The 21,206-nt window shown below is 33.3% G+C and overlaps 1 protein-coding gene across 50 annotated transcripts in view; it reads right to left on the bottom strand.

Moving 5' to 3' along the window:
• mical3a (microtubule associated monooxygenase, calponin and LIM domain containing 3a) overlaps positions 1–21,206 on the bottom strand; it is a 153,664-nt gene that overhangs the window by 76,431 nt on the left and 56,027 nt on the right. For 29 of the 50 annotated variants that reach the window (XM_087291780.1, XM_087291779.1, XM_087291792.1 and 26 more), the window contains exons 6-17: positions 19,530–19,685; positions 18,391–18,491; positions 14,864–15,121; positions 14,335–14,450; positions 10,383–10,509; positions 8,225–8,318; positions 8,090–8,116; positions 7,590–7,737; positions 1,734–1,930; positions 914–1,032; positions 756–827; positions 484–663 (exon numbers count right to left, since the gene is read on the bottom strand). In XM_087291780.1, the coding sequence (XP_087147906.1) occupies positions 484–663; positions 756–827; positions 914–1,032; positions 1,734–1,930; positions 7,590–7,737; positions 8,090–8,116; positions 8,225–8,318; positions 10,383–10,509; positions 14,335–14,450; positions 14,864–15,121; positions 18,391–18,491; positions 19,530–19,685 (1,595 nt within the window). The remainder of the gene's footprint in view (positions 1–483; positions 664–755; positions 828–913; positions 1,033–1,733; positions 1,931–7,589; positions 7,738–8,089; positions 8,117–8,224; positions 8,319–10,382; positions 10,510–14,334; positions 14,451–14,863; positions 15,122–18,390; positions 18,492–19,529; positions 19,686–21,206) is intronic. The other 21 variants (XM_087291788.1, XM_087291815.1, XM_087291810.1 and 18 more) reach the window with 1 other exon arrangement.

Here is a 21,206-nt window from a genome sequence, read left to right as displayed (position 1 = left end):
CATAATGTGTGTATTTAAATATACATAATAAATATGCTCAGTACACACACATGTAGTACACACACACTAGTGCTGGGCAAAACATAACCGCAATTAATCTTTGTTTTGACAATTTAAGCGTGTGTACTAAGTATTTAATATGTGTATTTATTATGTGTGTGTGTATATAATACACACACATACTGCATATCATGTCAAAACAAATTTTTATTTTGGATGTAATTGATCTTTACCCAGCACCAGTAAACACAAACATTTATTTTGAATGTGACTAATTGTGATTACTCTTTGACCAACACAAATTATTATTGTTAGGAGGAACAAATATTTTGTAGATATTATGCTCACAAATATTCAAACAATCAGTTTGGCCTGGTAAGGCAAGTTGTTATATTATATTGCACTTGTCGCTTTAAGAATTCTAGCTGAAAGTATCCAAAGTCATTTTAAGCAGCAACTGCGCAAACACAAAGGTCAGCCCACCTGTCGTTTGAGCCCAGTGGACTGTGTCGGCGCGTTCTCCTCAAACTTGGCCAGCAGCTGCGTGGCCATCGACTTCACTTTGTTGTTATTGTTGGCTGCTGCAGCGGAGTCGATCTTACGTTCTGCCAGAGCTGTGGCTATAGATGGCCTGTCGTCTCGATTAGCCCTCTGCAGCTCCTCCTGAGATAAGAGAACAGCAGAGAAACCATTTAGACAACTACAAACATAGAATCATTATGTTGGACCAGTGATCCAGCATGATATGGCCTTACGTCCTCCGATTGTCCAGCCTGGCTCGTCTTTCGTCTTTTCCCTAGTCCATCCAGCTCCTTTTCTTTTTTATCCTGCATGACATTTAAGAAGAAATGTTGAATGCTGAGACTGAAAGGCTTGACTCAGTTTTTGCAGCTTCGAAAAGATAATTGAGTACCTTGGGGTTTCTTTTGCGGGAGATTGCGATGCTTTGACCTAGCTTACTAAGGAATGAGATGGGTGATTTAGTGCTGGCGATCAGTGCGGCCTTCTCCTCAGGGCTCAGATTCTGGTTTTCTAAAACAACACACAAAAAATAGGCTCGATATGTATAGTTGAAGACAAAATTATCCTTTCTTTTTTGTCTTTTTGAAAGAGTTACCAAGTGCTATTTAACAAAGAAAGGATGGTAACACTTTAAAAAAATAATCCATTAGTTAATGTTTTTACTAACGCGAACAAACAATTAGTAATACATTTATTATGGTATTATTTATTCATCTTTATTATGTTAACAAGTGCAACTTAACCGTTACCAAAAGAACATTTTAACAGTAATTGTTTTTTTTGTTTTTTTGCTCTGGAGAAAATTAGACTTCTTTTATTTTGGATGGAATAACACCACCTAAAAATACACACATTTATATATATATATATATATATATATATATATATATATATATATATATATATATATATATATATATATATATATATATAACTGAATATTAGCTCATTAAGATTTTTTCCTTATTTGGCTACAGAACAAACCACTGTTCAAATAGCTTGCCTATTTACCCTAATAACCTTGTTAAGCATTTAAATTGCACTTGAAGCTGAATACTAGTACTATATGCTGTCATTATTGCATTGCATTAGGTAGTAAAACTATTATACTTAAAAGTGTGTTAAAAATATCTTTGACAAAATAATTGCCCAGTTTATTCTACCAACCCTCTAAAACCCAGTTTTCTAGCGATTGTAGAGCTGCAACTCACCACCAGGTGGCACCGTGTCCTTGAACATCTCGTAGAACTGACTGAGGTACATCACCATGGAGAGCTTATCTGGCTCCACCACAACAGACATCTCCTTCCCGGTCATGATGGGAGAAATCCCAAACTCTCTTTCAGCCACGTCGAAAGCCAGCTGGTTGTTCTTCTCCACGTCTTTCTCGTCCAGTGATTCAAAGTCACTATAGGTAATATACATAACAACATGTAACATCTCTATATACTGTATATCATAGCAGCATGTTAGAAAACTGTGTACAAGTGCAATCATGTCATTTTAAAATGCTGATCATAATAACACAATTATTTCAAGGCAAAGCATAATCTAGAAAGCAGAACTGTAAGATTTTGCGTCGTATACATAAAGTTGAATATTATTTTCAAGATTTCACTGAAAGCAAATTAATTTCGGGAAATCTTTCAGTTGATGTTTTGTCCGTTGCTAGTAGCTACAGTATTATTACTCCAACTGTATAAAGAAGGACGGTGAATCACATGAGCTTCAGCATCTGGAATGCAACTGCTAGTCACCACAAACTTTGAAGAGGAATTTTGCTACATTCCCAAATCTGTTTTGCTTATTTTTATTATTTTTTGTATCTAATAATAAATGTTCAGTGATGGAAATTTGCTGACTTAAATCCTCCAAATTATTTTTGTGAAGTGGTACAAACTGGTTTAAAGATTATTTGTCATAAAATATACATATTAAAATCTAACACATTAAATTGACCAAAACAACTTTAAGGCAAGGCAAGGCAAGTTTATTTATATAGCACATTTCATACACAATGGCAATTCAAAGTGCTTTACATAAACAAGAATAAAAGAAACAAGTAAAATAAAAATAAAAACAAATAATAAAAATGCGTAAAAACAAAACATAAAAACAGGTAAAATGTGATATAAAAGAATGTAAATATAAAAAAGTGCCAAAAACCATTCATAATTAAAATAATTTGAAATAAATAATTATTTTATATGTAATATATGTTTTCTAAAGCCAAACATACATAAATAAATGAATGAACGAATAAAAAAAAAATAATAATAATAATAAATAAATAAATAAATAAATAAACAATTGAATGTTTTTCGAAAAATCACGTGACACTAAAGACTAGAATGATGAGAGATAATGCTATAAATTTAGTTTTACCATCACAGGGATCCATTCCATATTTCAAAAAAAGGACATTTATTGCTACTTTTAACAGTCATGCTGAAATTAAAATGACTTGTTTAGAGTAAATCTGCTGTTTACACCTTTTAAATGAGCAATTAAATATAATTGAAAGGTTTTAAAATTCACAACATTTTAGCTGCAAATAAAACAATAAATAGCTGCAAAAATATAAATGATTTTATCATTTTTTACCGTTGTGAAATGTTCATATTTACTACCCTTTTGTTATGTTTGGAATGAAAATATCCACTGAATTAAACTGATTTTAACTCTATAATTGCCAAATTCATAAATGATGTCACTGCTTTGGTGAAAAAAAAAACACACACACTAAATGACATTATCAATATAAAAAGTAACTGCGGATGTTTTTATTTTTATTTTTTAATTTAATAGTCTTGGACATGTGAAAGATTAGTAACAACATTGCCTATGATGCATTGTTAGTTTTTGTGCAACATACACATCTCAGGCAGCTGGTGCATAAATACAGCACCTTTGTTTTTGTTTACTCCATGTAATTGTGAGAGCTGAGATGCATATTTTTTTTATTTTGATTTTCTCAGACACATCAAGGAAAAGTCTCACACACATACACACACTTTAATTTGCTATTATACTCTATTTAAAATTCAGAAAAGGCTTTTTTTTGCATAGGCCTATCTTTAGGGTTAATGGTGCCAATTGATGATTAGCTGTACAAATTACAAATTATACCTCTTCCCAACAGGGAAAACCACCAACAATCAAAAATGCATGATTATATGTTGTCATGGTTTTGTAATAAAAAAAACATTACTAAATTTATAACATTAAATTTTTAATGGAAGTCAATGGGGCAAAAACAGCCACCAATAGCAAATTAGGGAGACAAAATAAAAATCTTAAGCAGCACAAAAACTAACAATGCATCATAGGCAATGCTGTTACTAATCTTTTAGATATGATAAACGGGGAAAAAAATCCATTACACTATTACCTTTTATATATTGAAAAATACATAGTTTTGTGTGTTTTTTCCACCAAATCGGTGACATCATTTATGAATTTGGCAATTAAAGTTAAAATCCTGAAATTTTCTAAAACAATTTAGTAGTTTTGATCAGAACTAAGGTTGGTTAACAGATTTATGCAAAAATTTACAATAATAATTTATAATAATAATAAATTTACTAAGGATAGTAAATTTGCTCAGAGTGTATAGTTGAGTTTTTTTCTTTAATTTCTAAACACTTTTCCAAAATGTGTGTCAAAATAAGATTTGTCACCAAAAATCATTCTGCAAGCTGAAACACAAAAAAAGTTCAGGCCAAATTAAGACTAAGAATAAAGCCACCCCAGAGTGGATGAAAACATCCTCAACAGTACATAAAGGTCAATACCCTAGTAAGGCAATGTAACCTGAGAAACAACTCAAAATTCTAAATGAATAAAATATATATATATATATATATATATATATATATATATATATATATATATATATATATATATATATATATATATATATATATATATATATATATATATATATATATATTTATTTATTTTTTTTTTTTTTTAATCCAGTTGTTTCATGTTTTACTTCCAAATGATATTAAAAAATGTGTACTAATAATTTTCCATAAAAATATATTAAAATAAACTTGAGTAAGAGTTATTTAAACACACACACACAACTGTGGGAAAGTAACATTGCTAGCACTACTAATGCTGATTAATCATCAAAATTCACAGGCTAGTTTATTTGCATAATCAGAAATAAACTTTTCTTAAAAACTGAACTAATATACAGCAAAGAATTGTAATTGTCAGCATATTGTTTACTCCTCAAGAGGATTCCACTAATGCTGCTTTTAAAAACACAAATCCAGACTAGTTTAGCGAAGCATAACAAACAGCTCATAAGCTAAAGCTTTTAAAGGTCACTCAGCATCTGCTTTAGTGGAGAGTTATGATAATGCTAATGTACGTCTCAAAGGCAAATGAGGCTTTCAGCTGCTCTACGTAACAGAAGCCAGAGTAAGAATAACCACAGCATCAGTTTCAGCCCTTCTGCAAAAGAGCAACTCACCCAGCTGTACTTTTATTACAGTGCCCCCCACTCACCAGATGAGTATGCCATGTAAACAAATACAGTGTGGTAAACAAAGCTATAAATAGCTCATCAAAAGTAATGAGGTGAAGACAAATTAACCACCACAGATAAAGAAACATAGACGTAATATTATCAGCAATGACACTCTGGCTTAAAGCTGAACTCTGTTAAGTTTTGCTGACTCATATTTTGCAGCTTAAGCAACAAAAATATTTGGCTAACTAGTATTTTTTGTTTCAGAAAAACCATCTGGATAAGTCAAATATTTACAGAGTACTGCTATGAAAGTAATTTGACAGTGGAGTTTTACTTCGCTGGTGTACTTTTAATTCACAAGTTCACATCATTTTTTTTTTTTTTTATTCTGTCTATATTGCAACACATAAATAAGTGGCCATGCTCATGGCTAACTCACATGCAGTGTAAGTGAGACAGAGCAAGAACTTTAATCTGTGATTAAAATGAACTGTTTTGGTTTACTGGCGAGGCAGTGGCGCAGTAGGTAGTGCTGTCTCCTCACAGCAAGAAGGTCGCTGGTTCAAATCTCGGCTCAGTCGGCATTTCTGTGTGGAGTTTGCATGTTCTGCCTGCCTTCGCGTGGGTTTCCTCCGGGTTCTCCGGTTTCCCCCACAGTCCAAAGACATGCTGCAGGTGAATTGGGTTGGCTAAATTGTCCGTAGTGTATGAGTGTGTGTGTGGATGTTTCCCAGATATGGGTTATGACTGGAAGGGCATCCGCTGCGTAAGAACTTGCTGGATAAGTTGGCGGTTCATTCCGCTGAATGAAGAAATGAATGAATGTTTTGGTTTACTGACGTGAAACTGCGAATAGGAGTACAGAATAACTCTGTGTACAATATCCCTCAGTGAGTCAAACAGTCACTTGTAAAGCACTACAGCCTCCCTCAGGTCCTTATGCCTGCCCGGTAACATGATTGATTTATATGTAGGCACTGTAAACCCAACACAATCTCACAGCAATTCGTAAATTTTTGATTTGATGGCTAATTCATATCAATTTATACAACCTCATTCGTTCAATTTCGTATGATTTGCTCATCTCCCAATGATGGTTGGGTTTAGGGGCGAGGTGTAGTGCCATGCCTCCTTTTAAAAATTAAAGTAGTTATGTTTCCTTGTGAGATTAGGCTGGTAAACCTTAGACTAGGAAAATGAAATTGAAATAAATAAATAACATGAAGTTAAGTTTAAAAATGCTTAGTCTTGATTTATATATTTGTCAGAATATTTGAAAAAAGGATTTACTTTGAAACCAATCATACAGAGCTTAGTATATTTCCTGGCCTATTAATGCCTTTTCTTTACAATACTGCTCCGAATCAGCCTTCCGCTGGGTCCTAGTGCCTACTACATGAGAAATCTATACAGGGTCTGCTGAGTTACACTCATAAAAAAATAAAGAAAGAAAAGTTAGATTAAAGTCTTGATTTTAATTTATTGCTAAAAGTCAACACTTGTGGGGTAAAAAAAAAAAAAAAACCTGACCCTGTAAATTAACCTGTAAATGAACGCTTCTCAAAAATATACAAATATAAAACATTCCAGCATCAGCTCAGGAAAAAGGAGTTTTTGCAGCAAAAAAATCAATATTGTGCATCACTATAATGCTTAACAAGGTTAAAAAAGGATGTTACTAAAATATTTAAATATAAAATTTTGGTCATACCGCCCATCCCCAATAAACATTTTGAACAGGGAAAAAATGAACATGCTGACTACCATTCTAAAGCACAGAAAATCAAATAACATTTAATGTAACTCCAGATGGATTTGTCAGAGAAAAGAAAGTCATATACACCTAGGATGCCTTAATCCTGGTCCTAAATCCTGGGGTATTTTTCATTTTTGAGTGAACTAACCTCTTAACATGATAAACTTTCACTTTTGATTAAATAGACTATGTTGGGAGATAAAAAAAAAACAGTAACAGTGGTTCAAATGTATTTCCTGTTTTGCATTTGTAATTTCCATAGCTTCCAAGAATCTAAAAAGCTCCACATTTTGATAAGAAACATTATGACAGCGGTTTTAACATTAACTCATGATTAAATTGCCTCTTGTTACAGTTATGAAACAATTTGACAACAAGGAGGAAATGTTCATGAGCCAATGACATCACCACATTGAAATGGTCTATAATTTCATCATGACTAGCTAAAAGTTAATTTAATAAAATAAAATAAAAACTACCAACAAAAATAACATATTGGCATATTTATCTCTACATCCCTTTTAATACAGACACGACTACAGTACTGGCAGAGTATACATTTCATGATGATAACCTAAATCTCCTAACCACACACCAAAACCTCAAAACTCCCTAAAATGTCCAACATTTCTCGGCCTTGATCTACAGTCTTCTCCAAATAAGTGAGTCATATGATTTAAAATGTCCTCTCAAATTCAACTTTTGTTATTCTTTGCATGAACTGAACATCTGATTCTCTGAGGCAGCTCTGAGTTTGTCTCTAAATATAGCAGCATAATAACACAGGGCTTTTGTTGGGATCAGCATGTGGCATAGAGCACTTACATGAGGTCTGGTCTGTATCTGTGGATGAGCGCGCACAGGGCCAAACCACTCTTCCAGGACGTGGTGAGATCAGACACGCTGACACCTCGGTAGCCTTCCGTCTGCCTCTGACACCAGTTCAGCAGCTTACTGGAGCGCACGATGGACTCTGATGGAGGAACGCAGAGACAGTCAATGCCTCTGAACTTCAGCAAAAATATGCATGCCGAGAAATGGAATGCGCCAACATCCAATCAGAAGAGAGTTAGTGACACGACCAGAGCAGTCTGAAGAGTTTTCAAAAATGCATTTCATTCCCTTTTTGAGAGAGGTTATGAAACATTCAAGACATCGACAATTCTCAGTTTGAGAGAAATCCACAAATTATTGTTAGTGCATCGTTGCATTTAAGTCTAAAGCGCTTAAATCTTTCCATTGCATATCCGAGTTATTCGTTTCATAAAGTAAACTGCGCAAAGCTTTCTGAACGTCATGCATTCGGAGTCGCCTGCAAAAATTACCTTGCAATTGCTTCTCAAGCAGAATTTCTAGGATGAGAATAAATCAAGTTATGCACATTTACATGTTAGACCACTTGATATACAAGAGGGGAATAATTGTATGGAAAGGCAATGTGCAATACTAAAGCTACCCACCATTTCTTGTGAGTTTAGGAGTTGAAGAGTTGACCACATTCTCCAAGTCCACACGCAAATCCCTGGTTTCTCCGGTGTCCAACAGATGCCGTACCTGTGGATAATTATATTGTTATATGGTATCAGAGCTCAAGTTTATTCTTTAGGAGGAGTTCAGAAAACATAACTAGTTACTGCTAACTACTAACTTTCAATTAAAAGTCAATTTCTTGAGCGCAGAGTTGGAGGTCATCAATATAATGTTGATACATAAGAAAAATGTGCCAATGTGGCAAAAGTAATTAATAATAATATTAATAATATTTAGTAAAACTCCAGATGGATTTGTTATTCAGAAGAAAGTCATACAAGTACATCTAGGATGCCTTAAAGGTGAATAAATCATTCACACGGGGCGTCAGCATCACTGCTTCCCATTCACTTTGAATGAGTGACATCAAGCATTGCTGAACTGAATTGTGGATCTACTGCTTCAGAAGCAGCGCCCGCTGCAGAAGTTGGGAATATCTCAACTTTTCAAGCACCAATGGAAGCATCAGCTAATCAGATCGTTTTCAGACACGCCCCCCGCCAAGTGTTGACGCAGAAGCCCCGTGTGAATCGGTTATAATGGCTGGGTAAAAGTTATTTTATTAAAAAAACTAACAAAATTTGTAATTTTTAGAGTAACAGGTCAGGAAGATAATGTTAATACATACAAAAGCGTGACAGAATTTTAAATGCATATTTTTTTGCAAAAAAATAAAAAATAAAAAGCATTAACGTATCTTTTTAATGTATCTTAATTAACTTTTTTTTTTTTTTTGGCCAAAAAAATTCATGAGTATTCTTGAGTTGATTCTAAAGTATTCTTGCTTAAAAAAAATCATAGATTTTTGCAATAAAAAAAAATCGGTTATAAATGACCGACAGCAAAATTATGATTAAAACAAATCAACCATTTTCAAGCATATTTAGGCAACATTTAGACAAGAAAACCAAAGAAAATTGTATATTTTTATTGGGATTTTATAGTATTATTCAATTATAAAATAATTATTCAACGTTAATTACAAATATATATATAGAAAATTATTAACCTTTTAAGTAACATTTCTGCAATGAAACTATGCGCGTGCAGGCTGATAGGTCACCTTATCTGCTCCTGCGTCATGGCGCAGAAGATTGGTTGCCAATGAGCTTGTTCCTTATCAGTTTAAATGCTCCAATACGTTTTACACTGTTAAGCTGCGTGCGTTTTCTGAGACCCTCCTCAACCCCAGCTCCACCTGTGTTTAGGTATACTACGGGGGTTACATATATGTTTGCAGCAGCGTGTTATATTCTCAGATGGCATGTCTGTGTACATACTGGCAGTAGCAGATCTCAGTACTTGTTCTGTCATAATAATCATAGCAGCAGCAGCGTAGCAGATCTATACCACCAAGACCAAATACATCAACATTGCCATATTGACCTTATTCTCCGCAGACGAGCGGGCGCTGCCATTTGAATCTTTTTGGCACGAGACTTCCGGTCTCATTTACTTCCATTCATTTTTAGACATTAAAAACTGCTCGTTTCGCTGTTTGATGTTGCAAACTGATATTTCCTTGTTATATTATTCTACTTGGTTTGTATAGTCATGCAAACATTTGTTTGTAGAGCAAGTAGTTTGACCGTTTTTTGCCGTTTATTATTCCTTGTCATTTCTCCCATAGACGACTGAAACGGAAGTTCTAAGACAGTCGAAAACAGGCGCACTTCCGCATTTTAGAATAAGGTCAATACATATTCATTACTATACTAAAACTCGAGTGTGTTTATGACAGAATTACAATTAAATATAATATTGACATGTCTATTTAATATCACTTAACACCAATTACAAAAATGTTTATAAAATAAAAAAAGTATAGTACTGGATAAGAACCAATATGGGATCAATATATAACAACTCTCTATTAATATTATTATTACAACCATTAGAACTGACCTCAGACATTCAAAATTTCTCACACTATTACGGTTTATTGACTATACTTAGAAAAAGGTAATAAAACAATCAAATAAGCTCAGATCTTCTCAGTTACCACACAAAAGCCAAATATCGAGTGATCTATTGGTTAACCAGTAGTCAAAAACAAGCATCTGTGTTTCCAGCTGTGCATATACACACCTGGTTGGGTCTCACTTGATGAAGGCTGATGTTGGGGTATCGTGTTGTTGGGTCCACGCTGTATTGGCTGAAGTTCTTACTCACATTCTCTGGTGTCGTCTGAGGCAGCAGTCGATAGATACTTTCCCTGAAACCCAATGGACTCGTGTGATTACTACACCCCATAACAACAGACCACAATCCCCTTTATCTTGGCGTCAGTCCCATTAGTGATCTCTCAGGAAAAGACCCTCCAGACACCATGCAAACTACTTGCTCGTAAAACACTTTTGCTTTCCCACAAACACGCTGCTCATTGCATACAAGCTGAAAAGCGCTTTGCCACTGTGAATTACCCTGCCGCGTGCAGCAAAATAACAGTGCAGGGAGAAAACAAGCACCACGGTAAATGACAGCCTGGAGGGGCTTGAGCTGTTTACTGCTCAGTTTGAAGAGCAATCACTGTCAGCCTCATCAAAAGTGCTTTGCAGCTGTATATCACTGGATGCTTTTGGTATAGCAAAACACCACGTTACTCATATTGCTTTTATAGTATGGCTTAAGACCTTGTGCAATACAAAAAAAAAAAAAAAAAAAACTTAAACAACCAATTATCCACAAACAGGGGTGGGGGAAAACAGAAAAACAGATTCATTTTGGAGATTAATGTAGTTATACAATTGTTCCTGCTGAGCTGCAGTTGTCATTTTCAATATATAAAAAAATGCTAAATGATGACCTCCGCTACCATTTTTGACGGATGATGCTAAAAGAGAATTGTATCAGAGCTACAAATGGATTCATAACTTAAAGACCACTTGAATCAGAAGCTGCGACCGATTAAAAAATAAACATAAAAAAAATCATATTGTGACGTGGTTCTTAGAGAAGCAGACTAATAAAATAGAAAAGCAGTGGGTGTGGCTCGTTTTTTCTACTGCGAGCTGATTGGGTGTAGTAAAGTAGGCATTTAATTCTGAAACATTGGATTCAGGAAGGGTTTCGGGAGAGTTATTACAACCTAACAGACATCTTCCTCATCATTTCTATTTCTATTTCCTCATTTATTTCTATTTCAATTCCAAAATTGCCTACTACTCAGTAGGTACTGCATTTGAATTTAAATTTACTACTTGACCGTTAGTTTGTGTTATAGAGTATGAATGCGAGTAGTATTAATGGAAATCAGATGTACTGCATCCGCCATTTTGTCATGACAACGTGACCTACCAGCATCAGTTACGTCACTTTACTCCCATTTATGGATTCTCTCACGTGGTATCATGGGATAGTGTAGCGTGCATCAAATGCGCACTTCAGAATCACGCCGGAAATAGTAAGTCATCTGGGTACTTCTCGCATACGTTTTTTTTTTTTTAATATTACGAATTCAGACATACTACTCAGCTCGCATACTGATTTTAGCGTACTATGTAGTAGGACTGGGCAATAAATCGAAAAGTGATCAAAAACGTCATTAAGAACCAATAATCATTTTTTTTAATTTTTCAATTTTTTCAATTAATTCCCCTACAGTGGTTACGGTCACATGACCCTGCACTGTTTATACCTCTGCATCAAGCGCACAATTATTGTCCGACACTGCCTTTGCAGGCATGGCTGATGCAAATGCGAAAGTTACTTATTTTACAAAAAAAAAAAAAAAGACTTTATTTTAGGCAATGTGTGTTTAAATTTCAATTGTTCAACGTTAATGTTCAATAAATAACTATAACTTCAATTATTTTAAAATTAAGCAAAGCACCCTTCATTAAGAAATCTCACACATGTAATATGTGAGCAAATTTACTTTACAAAACTAGTCAGTGAACTATGAGGGCAAAAAATATATATATATAAAAAAATCGTTAATTAATCGTAATAGTTCGAATTTTCAATTAATCGAGATTTTAATTTTAGGCCAAATCACCCAGCCCTACTATATAGTATGGATGCATGCGATTTCAGACGCAGCCTGTATCAGAGAATTTAACTGAAAACAAGTGCATTTTCATTCATCATTTTCTTGTCGGCTTAGTCCCTTTATTAATCCAGGGTCGCCACAGCGGAATGAACCGACAACTTATCCAGCAAGTTTTTATGCAGCGGATGCCCTTCCAGCCGCAACCCATCTCTGGGAAACATCCACACACACACTCATACACTACGGACAATTTAGCCTACCCAATTCACCTGTACCGCATGTCTTTGGACTGTGGGGGAAACCGGAGCACCCGGAGGAAACCCACGCGAAGGCAGGGAGAACATCAAGTGCATTTTCAGAATTTAATTTTAGATAAAAAAAGATCTTAATGACATGCTAACAAATTCAACATGGTTAATTTTTATTTGTAATTTAACATAAAATATTGCTATTTCAGTAAATGCAACTGCCAAATAAAGACAGCATGAATTACTACAATTTAAAATATGTTACCATTACTTGCACAATCAGACAAAAGTTTAAATGTAAGTAATTAAACAATCATGCATTTGTGAGGTCATCTTACAACCAAACAACTTTTTATCTGTATAAAATGTTTAATACACACTATTTGTTTTTAAAGTGCCCCTATTATTCTTTGTGTGCATGTGTGCGTGTGTGTGTGTGTGTGTGTGTGTGTGTGTGTGTGTGTGTGTGTGTGTGTGTGTGTGTGTGTAATACAGCGGTTTGTGAACAGTGGTTTCAAATATCAAAGTGCACAATACGCGTATTGTTATTATCAGTTATTATCTCCAAAATGAAAGAACATATCTGAAATAAGCCAGTATTTCCAGTCTTACTTCTTGTTATAACCTACATTGATTTGTAACACATTACCATAACGCCAGTCTATGGTCTTCACTGGCTATGTACTAACATCCCTAACCCGATTTCCTAAGTAGGACATGTTACTGGATCAACATCTACAACATTTCAATCAGCCAATCAGCATTAAGAGATTTGTTTACCGTTTATGTTAAGTTTAGCCTTACGGTTAGGTTTATGCATCTCTACATGAGTGATATCCAACTATCATTCCCCTCTGATTTTGGGAATAATTTCCCCTAACTTTCCCATGTGGTCTCCTATTTAGGTATTGACCGGGTGCAGCCCTCCTTAGTTTCGATGGGCGACCATGTGAGAGTTGCAGAGAGCTAGCTGACGACATCAAACCAATTTCATAATAATATTATCTTGTGCAAAATGTAAAGGCTTTCTACATTTTTTACCCAAATTAATAATAATAATGAATTTGCAGATTACTTTAACAGTCACTAGCGATGCTGTCTGTTATTACTGACTTATATTAGTCATTTTGCAAGCTATTTAGACTGGAGCTGATAACATTTTCGACGACACTCGTTGATTGTCGTCAGCTTGGTTTTAGTCCCAGCCTTTAGAGAGACTGAATCCTGGAACCAATAATTTTAACATAGTTTCTACAGGTTTCATCAAGTCAAATTTAGAACTTTTTAATTTTAAACTTTTTAAGACCATAATAATTGAAATTTCAGACTTGCACAAGGAAAAATGCAAAGTATTTTTTTTTTATGTCAGACTTAAATCATAAAAAAACATGTTATTGTAAGGAAGATAATGAAACCATATTGGTAAATAGAGTTAATAAATAAACTTTTGTTAAGACTTTTTTTGAGATGGAATGTTATTGATTGGAAAGCGTGTTGGCCAGATTGGGTAGCTTTACATAAATATAAGGAAATTAAAAGCTGTTTAAAATGATTTAAGACCTACAACACAATATTTCAGTTAATTTAAGACGTTTTTAGGCCTAAAATGTTGTTTTTGATATTTAAGACTTTAAGACCCCGCGGTGATGCTGCAATGCATATAATGGGAAACTTAGTGTTTCCCCAAAACAAAATGAAAAACATTTAAAACAGAATAAGTAGGGGCATTTTAAATGGTAGAAGTGCACTGTATATAGTGTACATTGCACTAGCATTTATTTTTGAATAAGCATTGTCTTACCGTTCAGCCAGCACCTCCAGAGGAGAGCTTCCATGAGCCCAGCTGCGCACCATCCATGCTGAGTCCATGGCTGCCAAGAAACCTCGAGCTATTCCAGTGCCCATCGGCCAGAATGGCTAAACATAAAAGCACACATCACTTTAATCCGTCAACTTGTTCCTCTTAGAGTAATGAGTGACAAACGAGCAGCAGTAAAATTCATATTAGAAATCAGTCACCTTCTGTTTAGAAGATGATGGAAAAACTACTCTCACAGGCGCGGTCTAGCTAGATGTAACGGTGTGTGGTGTTTAACTTAATTCTTTCATAACCGCAGCTTCTAAAGTGGTGGTTTCAGATTTATGTGAGAAAATGTATTTTCAGAAGCTGAAATTTGTCAAAGGAAGCTGTTGGAGAAGAGTAAAAGCCAATTTTGCGGTGCTTCATGGAAAAACACCATCTGGTTCTATTAAAGGATGTTATAACAAATAATAAACTCCCCTACGAGAACATAGTCTTATTCTCTCATCCACATGGGCTTTCTACTCACCTCTAGAAGACTGTCTCCCACAAGAGCTACTAGCAGCTTATGGCCGTTGCGCTGGCGGACGAGCGCTGCATTCTCTGAGGCGTACATACAGGTGAAGTCAAACATGGCGACGTCAGGTTGACCGTAGTGGTTGATGGCGAAGTCTAGCTTAGGAAGCTGATGATTGGTGGAAAAATCTGCTGCCTCTCTGGCGTAAGAGAGTAAAGCCTTCTGGTCAACATTGGCTCTGGAGAGCAGCATTTCTGTGTCAGCATAGTCCTATACAAGAGCAAAGAATATTTCAAATATATCAAATCAATGCGTCTATCAATTAATCAATCGACCAAACTATCCAATCCACTAAACCATCCGTCCATCCATCCAATCAACCAAAACAACCATCCATACATCCATCCAATCAACCAAATCCTCCATCCATCCAATCAACCAAATCCTTTATCTATCCAATTATCCAAACTATTCAGTTAATCAATCAACCAATCCCTCTACCCATCCAATCAAATCAACCAACCCTTCAATAAACCCATAAATCAATTAAAAAATATATCTAATTCCAAACATAAATTTTGAAATTTAGACATTAAAAAAAAGAAGTTTATTTTAAAAATGTCTGAAAAATTTCTCCAAAGTCCAAACATAAATATTAAAATTTAGAGAATTTTTATTATTATTTTTAAAAGGTCTGAAAAAATCGTCTAAATTCCAAAAATAAATATTGAAATTTAGACATTTAAAAAAAAAAAACGTGTTATTTTAAAAAGGTCAAAAAAAATCTTCCAAATTCCAAACATAAACATTGAAATTAAGATTTTATTTTATTATTATTTTAAAAAGGTCTATAAAAAAATATCCTAAATACCAAATATAAATATTGAAATGTAGACTTTTTTATATAATGCCTGAAAAAATCTTCAGAATTCCAAACATAAATATTGCAATTTAGACCTTTTTTTTTTTGTTATTTTAAAAAGGTCTGATAAAAGTCTTCCAAAGTCCAAACACAAATATTGAAATTTAGACATTTTTTTTATTATTATTTTAAAAAGGTCTGATAAAAGTCTTCCAAAGTCCAAACATAAATATTGAAATTTAGACCTTTTTTTTGTTATTTTAAAAAGGTCTAATAAAAGTCTACCAAAGGTCAAAAATAAATGTTGAAATTTAGACAATTTGTTTTATTTTTTTATTATTATTATTTTAAAAAGGTCTTTCAAATTCTTAACACAAATATTGCAGTTTAGAGCTTTTTTATTTTTTTATTTTTAAAAAGGTCTGAAAATTTGATTCTAAATTCCAAACATAAATATTGCAATTTTAGTAATGTGTTTTTTTATTATTATTTTAAAAAGGTCTGAAAAAATCTTCCAAATTCCAAGCACAAATATTGCAATTTAGACCATAAAAAATAATAAGATAATTTTTTCATAAGATTTAACTTTTTATTCTGTCATGTCTGAAAAAAACACTCTTTGTTATTTTATACAAAATCTAACTGCCAACATGTTTATTTTACATTTGAAATGTCATAAGTAGTTTACAGAATAAAACGAAAATTACAAATCAAATTCTTTTTATGACTTTATCTATAGTGATCTCATGATTTTTTCCCCCACATCAGAATACTATAAGTCTAATGTGACTCATATTCATGACAAACAAAAATTTGAAAAGACAATTTTCAACAGAAGCAGTTTAAAACTGCTAAGGCAGATGTAACAACAATAATAGTTTTTCGCATTAAATAAAGGTGGGTTGATTCTTTCAAACTCCACACAAAATTGAGAGCAACTGGAGAGCACCATGAGGCATATAATTCAGCCGTGAGTGGTTGTGGGTGTGGTAATAGGATATTTGAGAGGTCTTTTCCTCTCTGATTCATGTTGCTACGAGCAGACAGTGTTTGTTTCTAACAGTCAGGCTTTTTAAAACAGTCGAGGGCTCTCAGTCCTGACACTCATTTAAAACGCCTTTATTTTGAGCACAATTACAGTTAAGCCATAATCCTGATGCATTAAATAAGTGTTTTGTCCGGTGGGATCCTGTAATTTATCCTGAAAAATGCAAAGCCAGCAAAGCTTTCTCGCAACCTACCGGGCTCCATTAATTGGTCTCATTACTGTGCGTCATTATATCAGTTGTATTGTGCAAGACTTAGTGTGAGTGTGTGTGTGTGTGTGTGTGTGTGTGTGTGTGTGTGTGTGTGAGAGAGAGAGAGAGAGAGAGAGAGAGAGAGAGAGAGAGAGGGCTGGAATTGAGGCTCCCTGTTAATGATTCAACAAACTTGGCAGAACTGGAAACAGAGCAGAAGAGCTCATTGTGAATAAATGGGAACAGACTGTCCGCTCAGAGTAATGATTATTTACACTTCTATGGGCAAAAAGGCTTCTATAAAAGAGAAAATTAAAAACCTAGAGCTTGTATATGATACATACACCAAGCTTTGGAATATATTTAATTATAAATTTTTTTGGTAATATGTTTGAAAGACGTCTATTATGTTGACCAAAGCTTCAAACATAAAGGTGGAAAATACTCTTGATAAAATTAATGCATTACTACTTGAAAAAAAAATCAGTAAAATTAAATATAATAAAAAATATAATATAATATATACAATAAAATATAACATAAAAAATAAATACCAATAAAATAGAAAAATATTAAATTTAGCAAAATATATATTTGCTAAAATTAATGTATTCTTACTGAAAATAAATAAATATGTAAAATAAAATAATTAAAATATATAAATTAAATATAAAAAATAAATAAAAATAAAACAAAAATAAATGCATTTAAATATTTTTTAAATAAATGTAAATAATTAAATTAAATTAAAATATAAAAACAAATAAAAATATAATACCATATAAAAATAAATAAAATATAATATATAATATATAAAAAATATATACTTATATATTATATATAATATACAATATATAAAAAGAAAAATAAATTAAAATAAAATAAATATAAAAAACAAAAATATAATACCACATAATACCAAATAATAAAAAAATACATTTAAAAGAAATGTCATGATTTTTTATTTTTTTTTAATAAAATAAAATAAAATAAAAACACTTATCCTAATCTTCTGAATGTTTTTAGTCTGTGGTTCTGGCCATGGTGCTAAAGCTAATTATTTGACATTACATATCTTAAACCTATTAATTTTCCCATTAAAGCCATTTCCCAAGCCTGACCAACTTGGTGTGCATCTGGCTCAGCTGGACAGTCAGATATCTTTCTTACCTAACCAGTTGGAAAAGAAAATCCCTATAATAAACCAACCAGATCAGCTAAAACCAGTTAAGCTGTTCAAGGAAGTTTCATTTTTATCCAACAGGGTCATAATGTTCTGCATCTGAAATTAAGCGGTGTGCTAGTGCTTTTAAGAAGGGCAGAAAATGGCAAACAGGAAGTGATCGAGATAAAGAGTGAGGAAGAAATGAGAATAAAAGGGTGCAGATAGCTTTAAAAAAAAAAAAAAAGACTGTCATCAGTCAACTTTGATCACTCACATGTAGAATGACGCCCTTTTCCAGCAAGCTCTGCTTTTTGGCAGTCATTACAAAGTAGTGGGTGTCATCCTTATAGTAGACAATGTTTTCCAGGTCAATTCCTGTGGAGACAAACCAACAGAAAAACAGAACAAGGTGAGTGAGAGGGAAGGAGAGCGAGAGAGAGCACCACACATTAATCATGTTGATTGTTAAATGTATGGTTTATTCTGATTTATTTGTATTCTTTTTTTACTTCTACTAATTACTCTGTTATTTTACATGCAATGCTACTTTTTTGTGTAAACTTTACAAATGCTTTGGCAATACATTTGTAACATTGGTCACGCTAATAAAGAGGGATGACAAATTATGAGAGAGAGGGATTGAGATTGAAGAGGCGATGTGACAGACAGCATGTCACCGTACTAAAAAAAAAAGGCCGATAGAGAAAGAGGAAGTTGTTTGCATCCGTTCACAGATGTAATTAAGTTCCATCTGTGCAGTAGATAATATGCCCACTCCCTCCATCAACAGGAGAGAGAGGATAACAGCGATTACACAACTCAAACATACTACAACAAACTGCTACCTCAGCACAAAGCACAGAACAAGCTCTTTGTTAGGTACATTTTTTTCCAAACATTTCCCAAAGGATGTTTAATAGAGCAAAAAAATGTTTCATAGCATCTCCTATAATACTTTTTCTTCTGGAGAAAGTCTTATTTGTTTCATTTCAGCTATAATAAAAGCAGCTTTGTTTTATTTTTTAAACCATTTTAAGGTCAATATTATTAGCTAACTAAACAAATATTTTTTTGATTGTCTACAGAACAAACCACTGTTATACAAATAGTTACAAATCACGGTTATGCGAATCCTTGGCTAATTAACCTAGTTAAGTTTTTAAATGTCACTTTAAGCTGAATATTAGTACCTTGAAAAATATCTAGTAAAATATTAGTTTTATATATTTTTTGATATTTTTTAATATTTATGTACTGTCATTATGGCAAAAATAAAAGAAATCAGTTATTAGAAATGGGTTATTAAATAAATGTTTAGAAATGCGATGGAAAAAAATAAATAAATGGAAATTAAAAAACAAAATAATTTAGGAGGGCTAATAATTCTGGCTTTAACTGTGTTAAGAAAAGTACCTGTGGCTTCTCTGAGGTCCTGGAAGAACTTTTGGTTGAAGATGAAGGCTACTCCGCTGATCTCCTCCACCTTTGCTTCTGCGGTCGTGTTGCGGTTAATGAAGTTTGCTGTAATGGCAATAGCCAGTTTGCCCCTGAACTCCTTTCTCCGGAACCCTGAACAGCCAGCAGAAACATTCACAAGAATAATCAGTGGAATGGTTATGCAAAACAACTATTGATCCATCAGATTTACTGCATATAAATATGGGTCAAAGCAAAAAAAAAAGGGACTTCAAAACATAATTTGTTTATCTTATTCCATATATTTTATTTGTTATGTTGATTGTCAGGTTAGACACAGTTGAAACCAGAATTATTAAACCCCCTTTGAAATTTTCACAGTGTGTCTGATAATATTGTTTTCTTCTGGAGAAAGTCTTTAGTTTTATTTCAGCTAGAATAAAAGCAGTTTTTTATTTTTTTTTTAATAACCATTTTAAGGACACAATGATTATCCTCTTTAAGCTATATATTTTTTGATAGTCTACAGAACAAACCATCATTATAAAATAACTAGTCTAATTACCCTAACCTGCCTAGTTAACCTAATTAACCTAGTTAAGCCTTTAAATGTCACTTTAAGCTGTATAGAAGTGTCTTGAAAAATCCCTAATAAAATATTATTTACTGTCATCATGGCAAAGATAAAATAAATCAGTTATCAGAGATGAGGTATTAAAACTATTACGATTAGAAATGTGTTGAAAAACTCTTCTCTCCCTTAAACAGAAATTGGTGGAAAAAATAAACAGCGGGGCTAATAATTCTGACTTCAGCTGTATATGATTAAAAACAGAGATGAACATTGCACCATGTCAGCAAAGTTTTGGATTATACACAGACCCTTTTCATAAAATTCAACAGGCATCATGTACAGCTGAATCATTGACCAGGCTGTGAAATTTGAATTCTTTTTCAACTATTTTCTAAGTGCTGTTTAATGGAGAGATTTTTTCCAACACATTTTAGGCAATATTTTGGATTCATTAATTTATTTTGTCTATGCCATGATGACAGTACATTATGTTTTGCTAGTTATTTTGCAAGATATCAGTATTCAGCTTAAAGCGCAACTTAAAGGCTTTACTAGGATGTAAATTAAATTAATCAAGCTCTAGCCATATATAAATAAAACAATAGGCTATTTTATTATATTAGGATTTTAGATCGGCGGGTTTCAAACCTGTATCATTTAGACCTGTATCATTTTTTACATTAAAGCTTTTTTTATATTAAAGGTAGCTTGGCAACAGAGTCGCAACATCAACACACAAAATCTATCGGCACAGTTCAGCACTGTTGTCTAACAGTGTAGAGAATTCATGGCTGAGAACGGTTTGTAACCGTCCTGCGCTGTTCCAGGCTCAGTGGAGAAACAACCGTAAGCGTACTGAACTGTTTTAAGAACGGTTTGGCACGATAGTGGAAAGGCGGTTTAGATTATGTTAAACAAATTAGGTTAATGAGTAAAGTCATTGTAAAACAGAGGTTTGTTCTGTAAACAATTAAAAAAAATCTTAAGGGGGCTATTAATATGGACCTTAAAATAAAAAATTAATAAAACAGCTTTTAAATAAAACAAGTGTTTGCATGATTATACAGACAAAGCAGAATAATCTAATAAGAAAATATACG

This window comes from Danio rerio, chromosome 18, assembly GCF_052040795.2.
Source record: "Danio rerio strain M-AB ecotype USA chromosome 18, GRCz13ab, whole genome shotgun sequence".
In the NCBI taxonomy this organism is placed as follows: Eukaryota; Metazoa; Chordata; class Actinopteri; order Cypriniformes; family Danionidae; genus Danio; species Danio rerio.
The sequence above is the reverse complement of the archived record's forward strand: the minus strand, read 5'-3'. Positions and strand labels throughout refer to the sequence as shown.